The 24,696-nt window shown below is 42.9% G+C and overlaps 1 protein-coding gene across 2 annotated transcripts in view; it reads right to left on the reverse strand.

The window, feature by feature from the left end:
- Window positions 1-24,696, reverse strand: part of MAGI2 (membrane associated guanylate kinase, WW and PDZ domain containing 2) — a 1,245,024-nt gene that overhangs the window by 48,798 nt on the left and 1,171,530 nt on the right. For both annotated transcript variants that reach the window (XM_048212921.2, XM_048212920.2), the window contains one exon: window positions 9,407-9,545. In XM_048212921.2, the coding sequence (XP_048068878.1) occupies window positions 9,407-9,545 (139 nt within the window). The remainder of the gene's footprint in view (window positions 1-9,406; window positions 9,546-24,696) is intronic.

Genomic DNA, 24,696 nt, shown 5'->3' on the forward strand with positions numbered 1-24,696 from the left:
AAGATTGCTTAGTATGTTTAGAGCAGCTGAATACAAATTATCTAGGCAGTAAGAATAAAGACTTTATGTAGAGCTACCCCTGTCGAGCATGCAGCAAGTGAAATTAGTGAAAGACTGAGCTACATGTGCATTCCAAAAATAGATTTTTCTCAAAATATTGAGGGCATCCTGAGGCGCTTTTAGGGAGGCACAGGTGTTAAAAAAATTTGAAATGGTCATATCAGAGTTTTTGTAGAATTTTCCCATAACGATGGGATGTTTTTGTGATATGGATTGTCATTTGAGAATCAGTCACAGTAATCATTTCCACATTTTGAAACATTACAAGAAGACATAGCATGCCCAGGTTTATGCCTCTGTTTTGCTAATAATCTCGTATGTTCTTCTAGTTCCCCTCACCTCTGACAATTTGCTTATTTAGAGTCAAAGTTCACAGTTGACTTGCTGAGTGTAATTGTTTTCTGGGAAAAAAATAAAGCCGGAAGAAGGGTGGCGATGCCTTGCCTGTGGGGCTCTCCGGCATACTCACCTGTCCGAGGGCCGAGGGCCGTGCTCGGAAAGCAGCCTCTCAGCGGCTGTCTCCCTTTGTGTCTCTCTCAGCTCTTGGGCTACAGTTCTTTATCTACACGTGGATGGGTACTAGAAAGTCCGGAGTGCCCAAATCAATAATCTCCAAGAGACAGGCCCCAGGAGATGCAGCAATGACCCCCCTCCTCGCCCGCTGCTGTTTCTCTCAGCTCCGCACAGCATGAGGGATGGGCGGGCGAACGGGAGGTTAATGTGATCAGAACAACTTAATGCACGCAGCTCAGACATTCTGGAGCCTGATGCACTCCTGGCCGGCACATACTGATGAAACTCCCCGTCTGAACGCCTAACCTGCCCCACACGCGTGCTGCGCGTGCTCGGCTCCCGGACGCAGAACGGAACACTCCACAGAGATTTCCAACTCTGCCCCTGGGAGTGTGTTTCGCAGCATGGCATGTGTCTCAGGGAAGGGAGATGAAGGGTGAGCACAAACACCTTGAGGTTAAATGGAAAGCAGACGCTCTCTGTGGTAAGACAGCTGAAGCCTAACTACGGAGGGGAGCAATGGAAATTACATTTCAGGACTTATTCACTGAGTTTACCATTTAGCCCTGCCAAGATGCAAGTGATTTTGTGCGAAATGAATCAAGCTGGTTTAGTGTCACAACGAGAAGGCGCTCATCTGGTTTTAAATGTGACCTTTACTGGGCTTGAAAGATACATGGACTAGGAAACCTCATGGACAGACGTTCAAAGAAAAGAACCCGGAACGTGGTGGGAATAAATTGCTGTGAGGCCGGGGTAGAAAGTGCCATGAAACAGGAAAAATGGAGAGTTACACGCTGGCCTACTCAGTGCACTGACGTGTGGACGTGTGTACGTGTCCAGCCTTAACGCCCAGGAGCCTGCTGAGGCCAGAGTCACTACGTGCGAGACAGCGCATACCTTTGTACACAAGGGTGAAAGCAAGTCATTCTGTGAGCAAATGTCTGAGCCACATGACAGTTACCAGCTCTTTAGTCAGGACTAAGTGTGCATTTCTCATTCTTTAAAAAACAAAAACAGAAACAAAAACAAACAAAACTGAACCCAAAGAGCACACTGAAAAATGTGTGTGATTCTCAAAGTTTTGAGATTTTGCTATAATCAGAGCACATCATTTAAGCGTGGAGTAAGGCATTATATAATTTCATCTTTGGTCCTGACTGAGGGAATTCAGTTAAAAGGAAATAGCTGGGAGGCCTTTATCAGAACAGGACATGGCAGGAGTCCTATCTTTGAGCAAGGCTGTAGGCAGATTTCTCTAATAACAAAAATCTGGCTTCATGGGCTCACTATTTCTTCCACTAGAATCTTCCGTGAAAAGATCTTTTTAAAAAAGAAAGCTTGAAATTTCCTTGGAGGCTCTACGGTTGCTGGTTATGGCAGCTGGCTGGACCTACCCAAGAATTTGTCTTAAGGTTCTGGATACCACTTTGAGTACCTGGAGAGCAGGGTTTTGTTGGCAAACTCCTTTACAGGGATCAAAACCTTTTCTGTATCAACTCTACTTTGAGACAAGAGAAAATCAGACACCAGGGGTAAAATCATTTTGGCATTTAGCACCCACTTCACAACAGGGCACAGCTGATGGGTTTGAAGCTTATCTTAAATCAACAGGGTCAGACTGCCCTCAGTGAGGAGGATGGGCGCTGAGCTCAGATGGTCAAAAAAAAGTCAGAGGTGGAAAATGGGAGGACAATAGGAGGAAGAGCGAGTCTGTTTTCTTTAAGTTGTAATGCTCGGGAGTCTCTGAATGGAAAGCGATTCAGACTGGATGGGCAGAAAGGAGCCGGTGCAGGGCGTGAGGCACAGCTGTCAGTGGGGGGCAACAAGAAGCAAAACCTCCCGTGGGCCAGCCTTTAGGGCAGAGCTGGAGGAGGTACACCCTGCAATCCAGGGGCACTGCATTCCCTGAGACGGTGCTTTAAAACTGAAGAGTCCTGAGCCAAATCCACACAGTCCTGTGTGCGTGCATGCGTGCCCACACATCCAACTTTAAAACCATGCTGCCTGCTTTGCTGTCTGTGATCCTTGATCTCCCCCTTCCCCTCCGCCCCTTGTAAAAAGCATTCTCTTGAAATTGTGACCTCCTTGCCGTCCAGTCCAATGTTCTTACACTGTTTAGCAGTGTTTCCTCTAAGAAAGCTGCCTTCTCCCTGGACTTTTGTGGAAGCAGCCGTCCATAGGAGAGCCCAGCTTCACACTGGGGGAAGGAAGGGAATGTTCTATCAGAGCCTAAACTGTGGGTTCCTGGAGGATGGGTTCCTGGAGGCCCTGGGGTATTTAGATTTTCTGAGATGCACGTGGTCAACAACTTCAGTATTTGGGAATCGAAGGAGGTTGGACCTCAAAGGTGAAATTGGTTCTTCTTGGTAGATTTCTTGGTCACTGTGTGTTCTAATATATTTTCTCAGAGGCTTAAATGCCTAACAAGGGAGGACTTGGGGAAGGGGGTCATCTGATATATCCTTTAAGAGAAAATTGCATGTTGCACATCATGTAAGGGTATCCGAAAAGAAAACATATTTGTTATGATCCATGGTTCCCAATAAAACATTGTGAAGAAATGAGATTTCATTCTTATCCTAAAAACACTCAAAATAATAAATGAGGTTTTGGCTGGATAGTGGAGAAAGGAACATCAGAGTTGTGCATTCTTTAAGGAAGCTTCTGCCTCTGACTCCGTGAAATGGGAACTTATTAGGAGCTTCACAGAGCATTTCCTGGGCTCACCTACATGCTGCAGAGAGCAATCTTGAGCCTTTTTAGGTAGGAAGAACCCTGTCCTCTGTTCGATGACGCCGGGAGTTCTGCCTGACAGCCTGCCCTCTTCCTTGGGTCTGACTCAGTAGAGGTGTGCAGGAGTGATTTGTGCAGCCTCTCATGGAAAAGGAAGATACACTCAACCATGAATGTCAGAAGCTGAAATTAAATTTCAGAATTTATTATTGAAGTAAGCTGCCTTTTGCCCTATTAAAAACACAGGAGAATTAGTGCAAAAGGCTATGGAACCACTTAAAGCTCCCATAAACATAGTCTCTGAGGAAGAAACAAAGGCAATGGGGACTCTCCCCTTATTTTTTCTTGTGGGGGCACAGCAGCACCCCCATGAAAGCCTCAGGAGGTGAGGTGACTCCTCCAGGCTCCCTGGGGCCGACAGCCACAGGAGGGGGGCAGGGATGGTTAGCAAACTTGCCAGATGAAGTTTGGGTTTGCTGACTTATAATTTAGAATAATTCAGACAAGGTCTAAGCAGAAATTCATCTACACTGAGTCCTTTCTTCAGAAAATGTCCAAGGCGTGGGTATAAATATTACAAAGGAAATGGTTAACAAACTGAAGAAGCCAAGTGCTTGTCAAGGATCCTTAATACCCAGAAGCACTTATTAAATTCCACAAATAATTACTAAAACCCACTTAAAGTTTTTCACTAGAGCCGATCCTAGAAGACCTTTTCATGAGTCACCAGTCTGTTGGACTCAGCGGTTGCACCGGTCTCCTGAGATTTCAGCTCACTCCGGGCCGGGACTATAGCTTGTGGTCAGTGCCTGCGGAGAGCCTTGCACATCGTAGGTGCCCAGAAAATCCTCTGTGAGTTAAGGGACTAGTAATGACATGAATTAATGATATCAATTACAAGATTTGTCTCACGTGGGATGGTTAGGAGGGGTATACTGTCTGCAGTTTATCCTTGTATGATCTGAGGGAAGAAGGCCCTTGCTGAACTAAGAGCTATAAGCAAGATGATGAGAGTATGCTTGGAATGTTTACTTGTCACTGTGCTTTTTTATTTTAAAGTTTTTATTTTAATCCCCCGGTGCTCATCACGACAAGTGCACTCCTTCATCCTTATCACCTATTCCCCCCCCCACCTCCCCTCTGGTGACCATCACTTTGTTCTCTATAGTTAAGAGTCTGTTCCTTGGTTTGTCTCTCTCTTTTTCCTTTGCTTGTTTGTGTCTTAAGTTCCACTTATGAGTGAAATCATATGGTATCTGTCTTTCTCTGACTGCCCTATTTCACTTAGCATAATACACTCTAGCTCCATCCATGTCGTTGCAAATGATCAATGCATATTCTTAAAGAATAAAAAAGAAACATAGCCTATTGCCATATAAATAGAGACCAGTACTGCTTAATCTGGTGCTCTGATATGATTCTTGTTAAGTCATGTGTATTCCTGTTTGAAGGCAGTCTTTAACTAAACAACTATTTGGCCCATTCATTTCTTTAGCTATAGTTCCTGACTCATCTTTTCCCTGTGTACTTAATGCAGTTTTATTACCCTTCTAAAATGAAAACAATTCCATTACCAAAGACCTGTGACCAAATCAAAACCCATTAAAAACACAATTAACTTTGAAAATGGAAGGTTAGGCAGAAGTCAAATTCACGGATTGGCTCTTTCTTTCCCTTTGTGTGGGCATTTGGTGTTCGTTGTCGCCGGGCCACCTATCCTAAGAAAATTCTGCTTCATCCTTGTAACCCTGCGTGGCCTCCTAAGACCACTGAGTCTCCATTTGCTAGTGGACTCCCTTCACCATTGTTGCCTTTTAAGGAATAAACAAACTAGACCACTAAGACTAGAAACCATATTTCGGTTTCACTTTATCTTGATCAGATTTGAACAGCAAATATTACCAGGGGAAAGGCCCGAGTTGGTCTGAACTGGTTGATTTTGATTTCATCCCACGGCACCTCTGCTTGCCCTGGCCCTGGCTCTGTGGCTCAGTGTCTAAATCAAGTGAGTGCTCTCGATGATTCCTTGAATGCTAATGAAGGACACCTGTATTTCAAGGCAGGGAGCTAATTTGTGTAATTTATTCCTGTGCAGCATTAGAACCATGATGCATGCTTCCTTCTTTCTTAACCTTTTTAGATTTAATTCAAACAGCAACAACCAGTGTTAAGGAGGGCGCTACTTTTGATGCATCATCTTTGCATTCGTTTCTCAGTATGGTGGAGTGAAATTTCCTTATTCCTGCCGGTTGTTGAGATGCGTGTCATGGGAGGGGGAGCTCACGCTTCCCGTGGAGTTTATAATCAACAAATTCTTATCCTGAGGACTAGAGTAGAGTTGAAGTATCCATCTCCTTCAAGGACTTAGCTATAAAAGCAACTTCTTCAAAGCCCTTATCACTTGCCGACTCCCCCTGCAGCTGCTCGACAGCCTGTGTGCAGCCCCTACTTACGTGGCTACATTTGCTGATTTATGCCTCTGACTTGGCTGGGCTGTCGTCTGACGATTAGTCTTGCGGTAATTATGGATGGCATATTTGCAGCATATTTATTCCTTTCCTCAGCTCACTTGGATTCACACTGATTTTGTTTAGTCAACAATCTGACAGATTACCCTTGGTATTTTTTTTTCTTTCAATTGTACCTGGGCTTATCTCTCTGTCACAGATCACCTTAGGAACTCAGAGCAAGAGTTTTATATTTCTCTTGACTGAGATCCGCTTTTCTTCGAGACGTGTCCAAATGTCCAGATAAGGGTCTTGCTTCAGAGCTGTTGTGAATTCTGAATTCTGCAGGTAGCGGAGGGAGGGCTGGTGCATATCATTTAAAACCCTGCCACAGGCTGTTTGTTGTCGATCTCCTACTCTTCAAAGTTCACTCTCCCAGGCTGGGTTAAGTCTTCATGGCTCCCTAGCAGGTTCTGTCTCCTATAGATTCTGATAACCCCCTTTAATCATCTTTTAAGGATGGATTTTTGCTACATGTTGGATATTAAAAGGCAAATAAAGGAAACAAACACAGGATTAAACTCATAGTTGACGGAAAATTCAGTGTTCCTGTGATGAGGGTACATTTGGACAAAGTGGATTATATTCTTGGTTATATCTACTGGTTATCTCGAGCATTTTCTTTCACTGTTCTTGCTTCTGTTATTTGGTTTTGTTACCAAGCCCCCTTGCCGGTGTCATTAAAATACACTCTTTTATTGTGGACAAAAGATTCTGCCTCATGATACAGTCTGTTTAACTGGCTTGCTGGAAGAATTATGATGTTCCTTTGCTGTGGGCACTCCTTTTACACTGGGGTCATTTGTAAACTCCATGACTGTGGCTGCATCTTTGGCTTGCTCCCGGGACAGGAAAGAGTTTGCATGGCGGCCTTGAGATGGCTATCCTTAGAAAGACCTGCTTGAGAGGTTGGTTGTTGGCAGGCCTCTGGGACCGTGACAACTAAATTATCTCCTACATTCATATAAGCCCTTCTCTAAAGGATAAGGGTGTCTCCTGTACAACTGTGCAGACAACGTGGTTTATGCTGACCACCTGCTTTTCTTCTAGGAGTCTAGAATTTTGGTATGTGCTAGATGAAGGATACCTAGATGAGTAGCACAGTATAAACCCTGGGTGCCAGGCTCTAATGAACTTCCCTGGCCAAGAGTATCACACATTTATTGTTGCATTTTTGTTTTTGGGGAAGAGTGCTCTCTGGGTGACCCCTCATGAGAGAGAGAGAGAGAGGGAGAGAAAGAAAATAAGCAGTCTCGTACCTGGATTCCTCTAGACTTTACCTGTTTTTTCCCCTTATGATCGCACTGTGTATCCTTACTATATCACTTTAATAAATCTTAGCTGTGAGTACAACTATATTCTGTGCCCCAGGAGTCTTTCTAGCAGGTCCCTGAATGTGGGGTGGTCTTGGGGACCCCATTAGTTGCTATGAGATTCCAGAAATATCACTTGATAGCATTAGCCTCAAAGATGCTGGTCTGATCCCTAAGCTTCTTGGTTGCTCATGCAAAACCAGGCATCTTTCAACTTAGACAGTAATGTTTACTTAGTTTGTGATTATTCTTCTACTTCCCTAAAGGAGATTGCTCTGCTCTATTATATTGGATATTTTGTGACACAATCTCTAAAGTTAATTTGCAGTCAAAATCTATGTCAATCTAACATCAACAGTAGCTGACAAACTCTAACCATTGGCGAGTACAATTTAATGTTACATTTTAGAAGAACTGATTGAGAAGAAATTCTACAATACTGCTGAGTTAACCATATTGACAACTGGGCCCTCAAAACTGTGTCCAGATATTTAACAAACTCTCCGTTTGTTACTTTTACAATTCGATTTTAACCAGGTATTTTTGGGGGGATGTTAAGAATTAAAGGGATCATGTTGACATCATCTTGAATTGGGGTCTTGTTCAAAAACATGTTTTTATTTTTTTAAAGATGCTTTAAGAAAAAGTTTTTCTTAAAGATGCAGCATCATATGTAGGCATCATAGTTTGAGTGATAAAAACTGTGATGCTGCCGGTGGTGAATAGTAATGTTCAACGGCTCACTGTAGACAAGCTGCTGAAAATATGCACCAGTGATTCTATAACAAAAAAGACAGCCCTGGGCAGCCACATGGTTCAGATCAACTTTTTAAAGATTAACTTCTTAGGACATAAGAATAATTTTAACTCTATGGATGTTCCTTGGCTCAGACAACAGGTCTTGCTGTGGAATGAAGCATATCTTTAAAATAAGTTATTTTTTAGAAGTGACAAACTCTCACAGGTCAGTTTCATCTTACTGGATCACTTATTTCCCTGGGGTGCAAAAAGTTACTCTATTCCAAGAGTAAGATTCTTTACAAAGGGATTAGTGCCAGTGCCATTTAATAGGATCAGGCCTGTGCTTGTTGCTAATATTAATATTTAAACATATTTTATTAGATCCAGGCACTAAGGGTGGGAACCTGGGATGAAATCTTTCCTGGGGCATAGAGCCAAGCCTACAGAAACTTCTCAGTGCTTTCCTTAGTTGAGTACTTGCCAGTCCTTTTGGGGTTTCAAGATCCTGAAAACAGTTTTTGAGGGCATTTGAATTCAGGTATTTCAACTGAACTCAGGACTATCCTGTCCTGCTAACTAAGGAAGTGTTCAGTCAATTATTAGGTAGTTTAGGAAAGTCGCCCATAATTAAGGTAAGCGTAACTGGAGAGGGAACAGTGTTATTTAGAGCGTGTGTGTTTGTGTGGTGTGTGGCGGCGGTGGGGGGGGGTAGGGGATGGAGAGATGAAAATGAGAGTCTAGACCAACAATTTGAGCTTATTATTCAGTTAGGTCCCATTGCCCTAATCTGGACAGGTATTATCAGCACTGTTCTTCACTGATGTCTGTCTGTCTTTCTGACACTCCTTGAGATTAATTACAACCCAGCTCAGGGGCTGATGCTTCTCATGTAATGACCACCCAGCAGTTTCTTAGTCAAGCTGTCAGTGGTGCCTCCAATGGGCTACTGAGAAATGACACCATTAAAGACTTCTGAAGGCAGAGCTAATTCACTTCCTTGCCTTCCTGAAAAGCAGACATGCACAGCATAAGAGTGAATTTTTGGATAACCCCTAAGTGCCAAGAAAATGCAACCACTGCGTAAACTGAAGTTTCTAATCTCCCCACCTGAAGATTTGTTCTTGCTTGTCCCCTGGCCCCAGTCACACACCCTACAGGGCAATGTGATACGTGAGCGATTTTAGGAAATAATTGATAAATTACTGTGGACTCAAATGAACAGAGGACTACTAGTCAAATTGCAAAAGTTCTAAAGTGTAACTGGTGGCTGGATCTCCCTGCACACTCAGAGATGCCCTGAAAGGTCCTCTATTTGCTATTTTAAACATCACTTAACCAAGAGAGCAAAAGAAAGAGCTCACACACATATAAATCTTGTGCTTCAATGTACATATGCATATATATATATATATATCTATTGGTAGCTAAATATATTTAGGTAGAATTGTAGGACTGATATAGTTTTACAAATAAGCAGAGGCATTTACAGCACACAGAAGAAACAGAAAAAAAGGTGAATCAAAACGTGAAACGTACCATACTCCGGGACCTGCCCCGTCCCACGCTTCAGTAGGAGACGGACCCTTCTTCCTCCTGACTTGATGAGTTCTATTGCTCTGGCGTGTGTCATGTCCCTTGTGCTCTCCCCATTGATTTCGATGATTTGATCTCCTACCTGTTAATTAAGGAAACGTTAACTCAGTCAAAGACGGTTCTACTCACACTGCATTTTTTTTTTTTTAAGATTTAATTTATTTATTTGACAGAGATAGAGACAGCCAGCGAGAGAGGGAACATAAGCAGGGGGAGTGGGAGAGGAAGAAGCAGACTCACAGCGGAAGAGCCTGATGTGGGGCTCGATCCCACAACACCGGAATCACGCCCTGAGCCAAAGGCAGACGCCTAACCGCTGTGCCACCCAGGCGCCCCTCACACTGCATTTCTAATAGATTAGAAAAGCATCCTTCCAGAGAGCATCTGAACAATTTGGTTGCAGTCTGCTGCTTCTTAGAAGTGGCTAATTCCTAGCTGCATCCTGAATCTGACCACCAAACTTGATTTACCTTTAACAGAAATTAAAACATTGGACCAGAACGTTGGCGGTGATATGTTACTTATTTTTAGTCGGTGTGGCAGAGGCTTTAGTTAAACTTATAGCATTTTTTGAAAAATTAGAGAATATTTTCGATGCCACAATTCCAAATAAATCTGGTACCTTTGCTTTGAAACAAGAAGTAAATATTTTAAGGCCTCTTCATTGAACACAGTACCAGCATTGGGCTTAGTGCAGCATTTCATTCAGCACGCTGGATGGGATGATTGTTTTTTGGGCTTTTCTGAGAATTTTTATCATGCATCATTTAAATTTCCCTGGGTGCTATTGTGATATTGCCTTCTTTGTAAATATGGCTGGTTGATATTCAAGTTTGATGATGAGTTTTCTATCACAGTCCTTTGAATTAAAAATGAGATCCTCCATTCTCCACACATGACTAATGCCCTAGCTAAATCTTTGCCATGCTCACACCTGATTGCCAGAACTGTTTGGTTAAATACCAATCCCTTTTGAATTGTTAGAAATGCCTGGGCTCCATAAGCAATTCCCATTTAGCCTTTGTGAATAGATATCTGGAATAAAAGAGGTTCAAGCATGAACACATCATGTAACTCCCACAGTACCATTACTGTCAGGAACCTTTGAATTAAAATATGTTTCATTTCGGTGCAAGTCACTTACGATAAATTAGCCAGGAAAAGCATAATGAGTTGCTTTGCAAAAATGCTATTTTAGTTGGGTACCTTCAAGCAGACCGCAGCCTAAACTCTGTAACACAGACAGAATTGCAAATAAACTCTCTATCGCAGAGCATTATCAAGATGGGTGTGGGGCAAGAACAGGAACAAAAAGTGGCCATCACAATGGCGAGATGGCACTAAAATAAGACCACTCCCCAACCCCAAAATGGGGGAAAGAACAAGCAGATTTGTTGTAGCCAGGGGAGCAATATCCGTCTGTCTGTCTGTCTATCTATCTTTATTTGTTCTTATTTTTTAACAAGATTTACTTACTTATCTGAGAGAGAGAGAATGAGCAAGGGAGTGGCAGAGGGAGAGAAGGGAGAGAATCCCAAGCCGACTCTGCACTGAGAGCGGAGCCTGACCCAGGGCTCCATCCCCGACCCACGAGATCACGACCTGAGTCGAAACTCAGAGCTGGACTCTCAACCGACCGAGCCACCCAGATGCCCCTGTCTCTTTATTTAAAGAGGATTCTATAAGGATAAGAACTTCAAATGTAGTGAAGGCAAAGACTTCCCTCTCCCCTTTGTTTACAGTGGTCTTTGAAAGTATGGATTTTGGGCAGTGGAACAAGTTTGCCTCACTGGTATGACTTTCACATTTCACAGAAGAATCATGAACGACAGGACCAAATTAGTGTGTTTTAGAGGCAGTGTTTGCAACATTTTTCTTCAGGTCTCTCAATGGTTTCCCTTCCCATAAGGCAATGGGCACAGCCTGAAGTCGAGCAGCTTACTGGAGACCACTGTATCCAAGCCAGTGGCAGAGATGGGACCAATTACTGTTTTCCCAGCAGTTCCCACCCATGACCGAAACCTCATGGCACGGTATTAAGTCGTAGAACTAAAACAAAAGTTCCAACGAAGTTATAATACAGTCTTCATTTTTAGCTAGACTCTCCTCTGAGCTTCATACTCGCGTATCCACTTGAGTACTACCCGTCTGCACCTGGAGGTCCACCGGACAGCTCCAATTCAACGGCAGCCAACTGCAATTACCATCCTTCTCCCAAAGTCGTTTTTCCTCTTAATGCCTAACTCTGGTTTACGATACCACCACTCACTGAAGCCAGAAACCTGACGGTCATGTTGAGGGTCATTTCCTGAATGTCTCTACCTCTGTCTCTGGCTTCATTTGTATCCCATTGCTAACTAGTGCAATTCAGGCCTTTACCTGGTTTTCCAATATTCTCCTGTCAGCTTCCCGTCAATATCTTCTTCTCTTTGTCACTAGAGTCATTCTTCTAAGAGACATCTCCACAAATGCTTCATGCCTACTGTTCTCTTTGCCTTCTTCTCCCTATATGCCTGGTGATCTCCTGATCTTCCTCAAGGCCAGCCCAACCACCTTCTTCTCTGGGATTCCTTCCTACACCCTGTCTTCTTCTCAAGCACATGTTTCCATCTCTGTATTCATTTGTCATTGCACCCCACTCTGGTATTTATCACACTTTGCTACAGTTACACTTCTCTGTCTTTCCTCCTGGACTTGGAGCTTCTTCACTCATCAAATGATTTCTAAGCACCTATCATGTGCTGGAGAGTCTACCAGGGAGATAAGATAGAGATAAGTAGTATAGTTTCTGTCTACAACAAATTCTCAGTCTAACTGGAGATAAAGTGGGTAAATAAGATCATTATTCAATATATCTTTGCTATGACTGAGACATTAACAAAGCGCTAAGGGAATAGAAAGGAGAGTCATCTTAATCAGAATGGGTAAGCTGGTAGTTAGGGAGAGCTTTCTGGAGGTGGTGACATCTCAACTGAGTTTTAAAGTATCAGTAAGAATTCCCTGGGTGAAGGAGGAAGAAAATTCACATTCTAGGTAGAGAGAGCAGCATATGCAAAGACTCTGAGACTTGAGACCATGGTATATTTGGGGAACTGTCAGTTTATTCTGCTACTCAGGAGTTCAAGCTTTATTTTTTAAAATATTTATTTATTTATTTATTTGGGGCAGGAGAAGGGCAGAGGGAGAGGGAGAAAATCTCAGACAGATTCCATGCTGAGTGTGGATCCTGACACGGGGCTTGATCTCATGACTCTGAGATCACGACCTGAGCCGAAGCCAAGAGTTGGCTACTCAACTGAATAAGCCACCTCAGTGCCCCCAGGCTTTATTCTAAAATGCAATAGTAAGGCACTGAAAATTTTACTCAGTTGGTAACCTGACCAGGGAAGCAAAGTGATGTTTATAAATCTCCCTGAGGCATTAGTAGGGAGAGTGGACTGGAAAGGAAGTGGGAGACTGAAGAAGGGAGCTGAAGTTGTGAGGTTACCACGTTGTCTATCCAAGTGAGAAACTGGGAGGCTGTGGGGAAGGAGATGGTGGGGCAAATGAGGGCAGGGACTACGTTCCTTTAAATTTCATTCATTCATTCATCTATCTATCTATCTATCTATCTATCTATCTATCTATCTATCTATGTACTTACTTACTTGAGAGAGTGAGAGAGAGCAGGGAGGGGCAGAGGGAGAAGGAGAGAGAGAATCCTAAGCAGACTCTCCGCAGGGCATAGAGCCCGACAGGGGGCTTGATCCACAACCCTCAGATCCTGACCTGAGCTGAAACCAAGAGTCAGTCAACCAACTGAGCCACCTAGGTAGCCCATGGGACTGAGGGGTTCTTTTTAATGATGCATCTTGTATGGTATGCCTGGTACATATTTATGAATGAATGAAGCATTTATACATGGATTATCTTGAGGAGAAGGGGTTATAAGTACTCTTGACCCCCAAATCAACCCCTGACAGCCACCATTGCCTGAGGACACTTATTTCTTGAGACTCACTCTAAAACAGAGTCATGTGGAGGGCAAAGGAATCTTGTGGTGTCACAGAAGTGGTCACATGTCATCTACATTCTGGTCACATACTTGAGTATAGGAAGACTTAGAAAATTTGATGTTTTCATTCTCTTGTGCATTTCTCATGTTCCCTTTCCCCTACTAACTCATGAGAACTGAAGGAAGAAACATTAGCATGGGAGGGAGAGGTGGTGGGTTGGAAGACTGCAGGGCTGGTTGAGAAGCAGAGGGGTTCAAGGGCTACACAGGGGCCACACTGACATTTCCTGCACAGGAGTTTCAGGGACGGGGCTCTGGGAAGAGTTGGGGCTACGATTTTTACTGAGAACCCAGGAGCATGGCCTGACCTCTTGGCATGGCAGATTTCCATACTTTTGGCCTTTGATGCAGGGTCTCCTCAGAAGGAGAACAGAACACTTCACCTCTGAGGGAGGATCCTTAGCCTTCATCTAAGACTTCCAGTCCCTCCCAAGCCCCCTCCCCATGACAGGATATTGGAGGATGTAGTCTGCTGATTTCCTGCCTCATTGGAAGCAATGGAAGTTTGGGAATAGTCCAAGATCTTACTAAATTCAGAAAAAAAAAAATTAGTGTGTGTGGGAGGATGCTGGTCAGGTAATAAGATGGAAATGCTGTCCCTATCACAGACTCTGAATCTTACAAAGTGTGCTGAGCAGATTATAAAAGTGGGCCAACGCATTTGGACCTGGTGTCATTGGTAACAAACTCGATGAGGGGCCCACAGACTCAAGACCCCTGTTCCTCTTTGTGAAATGATGGAAATTGTACAAAAGGTTTAATTTTTATTTTCACCCCACTGTTAGTAGTATGCATAGTCATCTTAAATGGGGCTACCTAAATAAATATCGGGTGTGATTCCTTTCACTTTCACCCTTAGTATGTGGATGTATAATGAGACGAGTCTGTCAGCGGCAGAAGAGGGTCCCTGGTTACCTTCTTACCGCATCTGACTTCACTGCAGTTGTCAGGACGTGGCCAGCTGAAGAACATCACTTTCCTCCCTCACATGTGAATCAGCTGGGAGAATTAATTTGATAAAATCATTGGGAAATCTGCAGTCCTTTCAGGGATGAAGAAAAAAGACCAGTTGTGATTCTGATACAGTTTTCTCTTTCTATACTTTCTGTTAGAGAGTTATCTTCAACTAAGCTACATTATTAAAATGGAACTTCAGAAATCTCCTCCATTTATTGGGGGTGCCTGGGTGGCTCAGTTAAGTGTCCATTTCTTGATATCAGTTCAGGTCTTAATCTCAGGGTCGTGAGTTCAAGCCCTGCTTTGGGCTCCATGTGGGGTGTGAAGCCTATTTAAAGAAAAAAAAAAAAAAACCCAAAACTGTTCCACCTGTTCTTAGAGAATTTTTAAAATATCAAGTTCTTGTTAGACTTGAGAGAGAGAGACGGGAGGAGGAGAGGTAAGGGGAGAAAGAAAGAGGGAGGTGGGGAAAGAGGGAGACCCAAAGTTCATGAACATGTGTGTGTTAATTTGTGTGTGTCAAGGAGATGTCAAATTTAGGTAACTAACCAAAGGCATTCTTTTTTTTTTTTTTTTTTTTTCCTGTGGAAGAAATACTTATATCCATGGACCCTTGGGGCAACTAACAGCCCTACAGCAATGTCTTAGGGACCAGGAATGAGCTAGGACTGCTCTCTCACAAACTGATGGTTGGTTGAGGGGACGGCCGTGGGGTGATGGGCAAAATTGGTGAAGAGGGGAGGGAGGTATAGGCTTCCCATTATAGAATGAAGAAGTCTAGGGATGAAAGGTACAGCTTAGGGAAGAGAGTCTATGGTATTGTAATAGCGTGTATGGTCACAGAAGGCAGGTACACTTGTGAGCATAGCATAATGCGCAGACGTGTGGAATCACTACGTTGTACACCTGAAGCTAATGTAATATTGTATGTCAACTATACTTCTATTGAAAAAAAAGAAAAAAAAAAGAAAGAAAGAAAAAAGACAAGACTGCCTTCTCTCTCTCTCTCTCTCTCTCTCTCTCTCTCTCTCTCGGCACAGCAAGTTTTGCATTTCTATTCCCACATTTCCGCTCAATGCATCATGACAGATTTTTCTTTAAGGTCTTACCAAATCCTTAAACTTGCCAGGGGCTCTGCAGGTAAAACTTTTTCTCTTCTTATTGGAAAACCAAGGCAGGGAAAGGTAAAAGTTTCAATCTTTCTTAAGTGGTTAATAGTTCGAGCTGTAGGAAAAAAATGTAAACCCTGTACTGTGCGCATTTTTGTAGCCAAGTGGTAGAGGAAGTATTTGGTTTGGCTCAATGAAATCTTTATAAGAACTCGATTAATCCTGGCTTTCCTTCAGCCCTGAGTCACAGCCCTTCCCGCTCAGGTCTTGCTCCGACATCTCACAAACATGCCTAGTGGGCTGTAATTTTACCTGCCCTCACGCCTACCACCACACCACAAGAACCTATTTTGCATGATTACACATGACTAAAATCCTAGGTTATAATTAGGTATGAGGATTTGAGCTCTCTTCAAATTTTATACCAGCAAACAATGGATATCTCTATTCCTCATTTCATGGAAGAATTAGCTGTGGACCATTTTTGTGGCTAATGATCTGAGGTCACAGGGAAGCTCCATCAAATTTTTTACTTAAAAGGCTGGCTTCTCCTGCCGGCTCCAGACCCCTCGTGAGCAGGGAACGTACCTACTGTCCTTGTGTCATCTATACAGTTCCTGACAAGTAGGCCCTTGGTTAATCACGGCTGAGTACGTGGCTTAGGTTTGCTTTTCAGTTAGGGCAGCCGTCTGTATTCTCACGACACAGTGAGTTCAGCTTTCGTGCATCTCCGCAAATCTTAACGCTTTCTTAAAAGACTGCCTTAAGCCCTTCCAGCTACACCATAGCAATTTCAATAGCACTTAGAGGAGGCCAGTGAAGTTTCGGTAATGGTGACCTACAAAAATTGGTGGAGACAGGTAAAGCAATGGGAAACAAATGCTAAAGGACTGAAAGAAAGCGGAATGGAGGCTGAGTGTGAACGAAATCATAAAGTGCCAGGAAAAAAAAAATCTGATTCAGGCTGTTGGCCGCTGCCAGCCACGGGCACCATTACCAGGTGCTCTGACAACAGGGCCCCTGGGCCCTAACGGTCCTGCTGGAGCAAAGGGACAGGCTGATTTTCAACTTGATGGTGACCTTTGATAGGTAATGGCTGTTTTCACAATTAACTTTTGTTAGATATTATTTAATAACCATTACAGTAAAAATGTTTTCTAAGGGGGTTATATTGAGTGTTTTGACTAACCTTCCCCTTCTTCCACGAGGCTTGTGCCTGAAACAGATGATACCCGAGCACCTCCTTAGGACCTGGCTCTTGTTATAAACCATTGTGCACGACTGCCTCAGCAAGGCACAGGGCCCCAGCACGTCAGCGGGTTTTTCCAGAGGCAAAGCTTGCAACCCAGTTGGAAACGGAAGCACGTGTTTGAGAGCACCAAAACTCGGCGACTTTTACTTGCCTCAATTAATACATACGTGGAGAACTGTCTGAAACTCTACACTACACTCCAGAAAATAATCACTTAAAAGGAAAACATTCCAACCTCTCTCAAGAGACTTCATCTAAACACGAGTGTGAAATAGCCCTTCTAGATTTACAGAAGGGTCCTTCATCAAGGTTATGCCTGAGCACATACCTGCTGAGAAGGGCCATGAAGGGGAGGGGAACAAGTGGGGAACAAGGAAGTAGGGGCTGCTGCAGAATTCTGAGGGGTTATCTCTTGAGGCGGGTGATGTCCCTATTTCATATTCCCTCTTTAGAAAAGACTTAGTCACAGCTCAGTGTTCAGTCTTTGACTTGGACATACTGCCTGGTGGCTGGGGTGGTGCCTTGGCTGGGCATTCAAATCAGGGGGCTGCCTTTGGTGGAGAGTCAAGAGAAGCTCTCCATTCGGAAGCCCCCATTTCTCATTCCTACTTCTAAAATCCTCTAATTGAAACATGGAAATATATGTAGAATTTAAGGATGATGCAGTGCCAAGTTTGTGGAGGTCAAGTCTAAATTACAATTTGGTATCTTTCCCAGCAAACCTTTTTTTTTTCCTTGTCGAATATTACCAATACTAATCTCATACAGAGAATTTTATTAGATTACTTCTTTCTGAATTTCCTTACTCTCCTAGGGCTTTTCAGGGGTGCCGACGTGCCATTCTTCAAGTCCTCTGCTCCCCTGAGCTATGTGTGCTCCTTGATGATCTCTTCCCACCTGTCTAAAATAGCTCTCTTTCTGTGCCCTTTGTCTAGAATCTGCCCTCCACTCTGCAAACAGCTGAATCCTACTCATCTCTTCAGACCCGCCTCAGGTATCACCACATCCAGGAAGCCTTCCATGATCCCACCAATCTGCGTTGGGTGCCTTTGCTCAGTGTTTCTTTAAAAGCGTTGAGCTTTTACAACATAGCTTTACTATGCTGTAAACACTCTAAGGGCAGAAGCTTAGCCACATGGGATATACCCATACATATCTGTTCAATAGATGGATGTGTGCCTGAAAGACAATAAATTTCAGAAGTTGTTTTTTGACTCTTTGCTCCTTATTGTGTAAACCAAACTCAGATAAGACCTATAAAAATTTTAAATTTGGTTTCATAATCTATGTCAACCAGGTGGGACCATGATCAAATAATATAAAGTATATGTAAGTGCTTTGTAAGCTCTAAACTATACAAATACAATCCTGTATTATTAATTCTCATAGTTATCATTGTCATTGCAATGGCAGAGGAGAGAAAAAATGAAACACTGTGGTAAGCTTTTTATAAGGAAACTAGGAGAGAAGCAGCTGAACTACTGGGGATATTTAATGGGGGAAATGAGGTGAATGTTTTTCTTAAAACATCATTGAGAAGTGAAAAACCAAAAAAAAAAAAAATCTGTTGGTTTGGTAAGTTCTGCATTTTGGAATTCCTATAGGATGTTGATGCTATTTTTCTATTTTTATTCTAGGATTTTTAGATAGATAGTTCTTAGAAAAAAGTATCTCATTGAATGCTGGACAGCTAATCCAAACCCCAAGCTAAGACAGAGGGATAACTTCCATTGTGGTGACAGACAAGAATGCAAACAAAGATTTTAAACACAAGCTGGCTGAAGCAAAATATTTTCTATGAAGGAAAAAAAATAGCCACAACCCTTTCCACTTTCATATGCCCGTTTGACGGCTCTGGCGAGAAGAAGAGAAATGATCCACCCAAGGAGGAATAGAAAGCTTTCATTGGCAGTTCAGCTAGTGGCTCACCCATTTGCCCAGAAATCACTTATGTTAGGTCACGAAGTCAGTTTCCCTCTTTGATTGAAAAACAACTAAAAGGAAATCAAAGAGGAAACTTTCTCTTGTGGACTCTGTGTTGGCTGCCACTTCCCTTCCCCGGATATAACTGAGAGAAAATGAGGGATTATTATCCTGCAGACCCCTAATCAGATGCGAGCACTGGGCTTTGTTTGATGAGTGCGATGTTGGCACAGGCTAACAATCCCTGGTTTGCCTGAAGGCAACCCACTTGCATATTGCATTTATGTTCACTTTCTGTGCAGACCGGACACTTTAATGGTGTCAGAGTATGAAAAGGCGTACCAAGATGGGTGTATCGGTCAGCTGGGATTTTGTGGATAATTTAATGATGGGATTATTTCAGAGGTGTGGGCAGGGTTTGGGAACCAAAGAGGGCTCTTGAGGTTCTGAAGGTGGGAACTGTTACCACCTTTGTCTGGAAGAGCCTGGGAGAGGAAGGAAAGTTTCAGGGGCCTAGTGAGAGCTGGAGCCATGAAAGAGGGCCTGCCTGATGAGAGCTGTCATCACAGAGGGATGGGTGCCACCAGGCCCAGAGCGCGGAGGCCAGGAGCACCAGGGGAAACAAATACCTCTCTTTGGCAGATGGAATAATGTCCCCCCCAAAAGATCTAGTCTCTGGAGTCTATGAATATGTTACCTTACATGGCAAAGGGGCTTTGCAGATGCAACCTTGAGATGGGAGGTTAAGGACCTTGAGATGGAAAGATGATCTATCGTGCATTGTCTGGGTGGCCCCAGTGTAATCATAAAGGTCAAAATCTGAGACAGAGAAGATGTGAGGACAAGAAGCACAGGTGAGAATGGGAAAAGGTGCCCCACTGCTAGTACTGAACATGGAGGAAGGGCCTATAAGCCAAGGAGTGTGGGTGGCTCCAGTAGCTGGAAAGGCAAGGAAACAGATTCTCCCCTAGAGCCCACAGAAGGAACCAGCCTGGCTGGTAAGACCACTTGATTTTAACCCGCTGAAACCACTTTAGAATTCTGACCTCCAGATCTGTAAGATAATACACTGGTGTTGTTTTAAGCCACTACATTTGTTATTTGTTAGAAAACTATTACACTTTCTCTCTTCCTGCCCTCTGATCTTCTGCTATGCTTTTCATCAGCAAAATCCAACAGGAAACCAGAGGGCAAGAGAGTTTGTGTGATGCAGGCAGGGATCAGTTCCCCAGGATACAGAACAGGGAAAGAAGGAAGAGAATGGATCCAGGAGGAGGCAGAACAAAAGAACAGATTTTAAAACAATGAATGAATGAATATGACATATGAAGGCTGCTGTGGTCCGATTGTTTATATCTCCTCAAAATTCGTATGTTGAGATCCTAACCCCAAGGTGATGGTATTAGGAGGTGGGGCCTTTTGGAGGTGATTAGGTCATGAGGACAGGGCCCTCATAAAAGAGACCCCAGAGAGATCCCTCACCCTTCCACTATGTGAGGACACAGGGCCAGGAAGCAGGCTCTCACCAGACACCAAATCTGCTGGTGACTTGATCTTCCAGCTTCCACGATGTTGAGGACTAAATTTCTGCTGTTTATAAGCTACCCGGTCTGTGGTATTTTGTGATAGCAGCCTGAACAAAGCGTTTAACAAACAATTCAAGGACAAGACATAAAAATCAGGTGGTGGTAACCACGCCCATATTGGAGAAGCTAGTTTTGGAAACCTTTATTTGTTTAAATGTTTCTTTTCTTTCTTTCTTTAAAAAAAAATTATTTGAGCGAGAGAACGAGTGAGAGTGAGCAAGCACAAACGGGGCGGCAGAGGGAGAGGGAGAAGCAGACCCCCCCACGCTGAGCAGGGAGCCTGACACCGGGCTCAAACCCAGGACCCTGAGATCATGACCTGAGCTGAAATCAAGGGTCAGATGCTTAATCAACTGAACCACCCAGGTGCCCCTGTTTAAATATTTCGCTTTTATATATATAGTTTCTTAAGACAGCATGATAGAAAGACAAAGGTTACAGAGTTGAATGTGCTTTTCAAAACCACTCAAGATTCCAGAGCCGCCTTTGCACCGAGTGCCTTCCAGCCCCTTCAGTTCTACTTCCATTCTGTCCCAGCAGCAACTGGTCATTTCCTCTCTCTCTTCCCCGCATTTTCCATTCCTCACTTCTCTCTTCCTTTGGTCCATATGGTTGCCAAAGCATCTTTTAAAGCTCACCTCCGTGTTGGTCTCTCTCCCCTTCAAACGCCTCTCCACCTCTTGAACAGGATCCAAGCTCCTTGACCCAATGTGAAGATCATGCAGGACCTTGTCTCCTCACCCTTCCAGCTTATCCCCACCACTCTCCTCTGTTTCACCTGGCCGGCTTCTCATTTCTCCCTTCTTCATTGCGTTTTCTCATGCCTGCCTTTTTGTTCTTGCCCTCACCCCTGCTCGTCATTCTTACCATTCCCCTGCCCCTCCAATCTCATCTTGCAATCACGCCTGTTCTTCAAGGTTCCTCTCAAATCCTCCAAGAAGCCATCCCCAGTCACTCCAGGGGAAAGCTGCCCTCCTTTCTCTCAGCTCTTCTGTGGTTTAGCTACACCTCTCTTATACTACTTATTGCAGCCTTGCCTTTTGTTCTAGTTATTGTGTATTTATTCACCCCACTACCATTTCCCACTTCTGCACTTACTGAATTATAAACTCCTGGAAAGAGGGATTGTATCTTTGTACCTTCTAGTAATAGCTAACACATTGCCTTAAAAATAATAGATAAAACAAAAAACTTACCGGTAGTGGGGACAGAAATTGTTACTGTGTAAGACATAAAATGATTAATGGAGGAGAGAGAGTCTTCGGAGGCAGTTGAGGATGTGTGGGGATTGAAAGAGAGAGGGCTCTGAGGTCAGAGTGCTTTGCAAGCATCTGGGCCTTGCTCACTATCGTTTTTCTACTGTTGACTGAGGTGCCTTGCACAGGATAAAAGTTTCATAAGCATTTCTTTACTGAGTGAATAAATGCTAGCTACTTCCTTTCGGCCAAGGCTAACCTTGAATTCCATGAGAAGGACTTCTGTTATAATATGAAGGTGAAGAAGTGTATAAAAGTAAAAACACACCATCTTCCAACTTGCAGTAAGAAAGAAGCTTAGAAATAGCAATGCTTCCCAGCTGAAGAAGACTCAGCCACAAGATGGAGGCATCTCTTTTCTTTTTGGTTTAACCATACCTTTGTTGCCATAACTGGACAAATACAGACATATTAATTTTTGTATTTCCTGAGTCCTGTGAGAAGCACTGGGAAATACATTCATTATGGGACTTAAAATTATCCTTCCCAGTGTATAGCTTGAGGGCAAAGATCACATTTTACTCTTCTAGAATATCCTCTGTAGCAGCTAGCACAATACTGTGTGTGTGTGTGTGTGTGTGTGTGTGTGTGTGTGTGTGTGAGTGAGAGAGAGAGAGAGAGAGAGAGAGAGAACAAGAGAGAGAATGGTTGGTCGATTGGTTTGGGGGTAAAGAAAATAAAGGAAGCCACCCACTAAAGCATACTTGGGGCACTGAGGGCAAGGAGCCCACATTATTAATCTTTTATTTCTCACTTCTATTATCTTACTTTAAGATGAAGACTCTGTACTTCAGGGAGGAAAAGGGATTTGTGAAAGGCCACATAGCTTACAGGAGGAGGTGACAAGACACAGAATCTCTAATGCCCAAACCCAGAACTCCTCACTCTTTCTGAAGTTGCTTTCACATTGTTGAGCTGGGGAGAAAGATACAAGAGTAGGTTTTTACTTAGTTCAGAATTCAAAGTTCCATCTACATGAAGGTGTAGAAGATGTTTGTGATTTATCATTAACCTTTGGGATATTGTTTAAGAATACACACACATAATCAGGTGTCACAAATAGCTTTGAGGTCCAGGCTCATTCAAGTATGAGTAGAATGAGAAGGAAGGTATGATCCAAGGTGAAATGAGAATCCCTACAACTGTGAATAAATCTGGGTAGGACTTTGTGGTTCTGAATTTCCCTGATCATTTCAACAACTTTCTCCTTGAATACATGTTATTTCTGTAGTGTCAAAGTTTCAGATCAACAGAATAATGGGTGTCCTTGTGTCCAATTTTAAAATGCACAAGGAGTATGTCTATAGGGCAGAAAAATTCCCATCTCCTGGGTCGGCTATATTTGTTTGTTCATAATGAAAAAACACTCTTTCTTAATAGCTTAATTTTAAGAGAGTCCTCCAGAGGGTCTTTACTCATTGCCGCAATCTTCAATTGTACTGGCAGGGAATGTGTGGATTACAATAATTTTTCTATTGATATGCTAACACTGAATACATAGAAAGTTAGAGAAGCATTGTATCACTATCATTTTGATGCACAAAATAAACATTATCCACTTTATTTTCTTTTACTATTTAAAGTCACATTTTAATTACTTAAATTTTACAAGTAGGAATGTAGCCGAGTGTCTAAAAATCTTGTTTCTGTTCAAGTTAATTCAGATTGTCCATCCATGCATGAGAACAGCTGAGCTATGAAATCGGGCAGCATGTTCTTTGGCAATAATGAGGAGATAATATTCCTTAGAAGTATTTAAGTGACATCACTATTGATAGGTTAATTGGAAATAAAAATGTAAAGCTTTCTTAAATCACTAGAATAAAAAGCCTCTGGTTTATTGTAGCTTCGAAATGCACTTTTTGAACTCTCCCCACTTTGCAGTTTAGGTTAATAACTGTCTGATTAATGTAACTGTGGCTAGTCTCAGAGTTTCACGTACATCGCATGGCAAATCAGCCACTTTCCAAAGGAGACTTTCCTACTTAAATCTTGATTCACAGTCATTTTGTTCCCTCTACTCCTTTCCCAAATGACTTGAGAAATTACTCTGGCGTCCAGGGAAATGCATGGAATGTTGGCTGGAGAAAAGACATGCAGTTTGATGTGAGGTCATGACACGCGACTTGAGTTGGGACTCTGGTATATGAGACACCCTCCCTGTTCAAAGACTGGAGTACCCCTTGCTACAATTTAGTGAGTTTCATAACCAATGATTTTGACAAAGATAGCTAAAATGACATTACTCTACCATGTATCCTACCTAGACTCAAATTATCTTCAGTTCTCTGTGTGAACACTCACACTTAGTTGACTATACACAAGCATTTAGATTTTTCTCCCTTTCCTAACCTCTCAACTACCCAGGAGCTTATGATGCAGTTGTGAACCACCCAGATGAAAAAGTTGACCCTTCACTCACTGTAATTAGCACTTACTGAGCACAGGTTTGTTTTTTTGTTTTTTTTTTTAAGGTTTTATTTATTTATTTGACAGAGAGAGAGAGAGAGAGACAGACAGCGAGAGAGGGAACACAAGCAGGGGGAGTGGGAGAGGAAGAAGCAGGCTCTCAGCTGAGCAGGGAGCCGGATGCGGGACTCAATCCCAGGACTCTGGGATCACGCCCTGAGCCGAAGGCAGACACTTAACGACTGAGACACCCAGGTGCCCCACTGAGCACAATTTTATGACAGATATTATCCAGGCACCTTAGAAGCATTAGCTCATTTAATTCTCAAACAAACAAATGTGCAAACATACTCTCTAAACTAGAGACAAGAAAGAAAAATTCAAATTAACTTTGGGAAGTGAAATTCTAACTTGGATAGAGATACAGATATCTGAGTTCGGTATCTATATCTATATATAGTATCTGGGTTAGTGATCTATATCTATACCTATACCTATATCTATACCTATACCTATACCTATATCTATACCTATATCTATACCTATATCATCTATATCTATGTCATCTGTCTGTATCTGTATAGATCTAGATCTATATTTTACTGGCAGCCAGCCAACTAACTTATGAATAATGCATACAGTGGGTGCCATGGGTACCAAGATATCAAGTTAGTCTCCACATGGTTA

This window comes from Ursus arctos, unplaced genomic scaffold (genome assembly GCF_023065955.2).
Source record: "Ursus arctos isolate Adak ecotype North America unplaced genomic scaffold, UrsArc2.0 scaffold_3, whole genome shotgun sequence".
In the NCBI taxonomy this organism is placed as follows: domain Eukaryota; kingdom Metazoa; phylum Chordata; class Mammalia; order Carnivora; family Ursidae; genus Ursus; species Ursus arctos.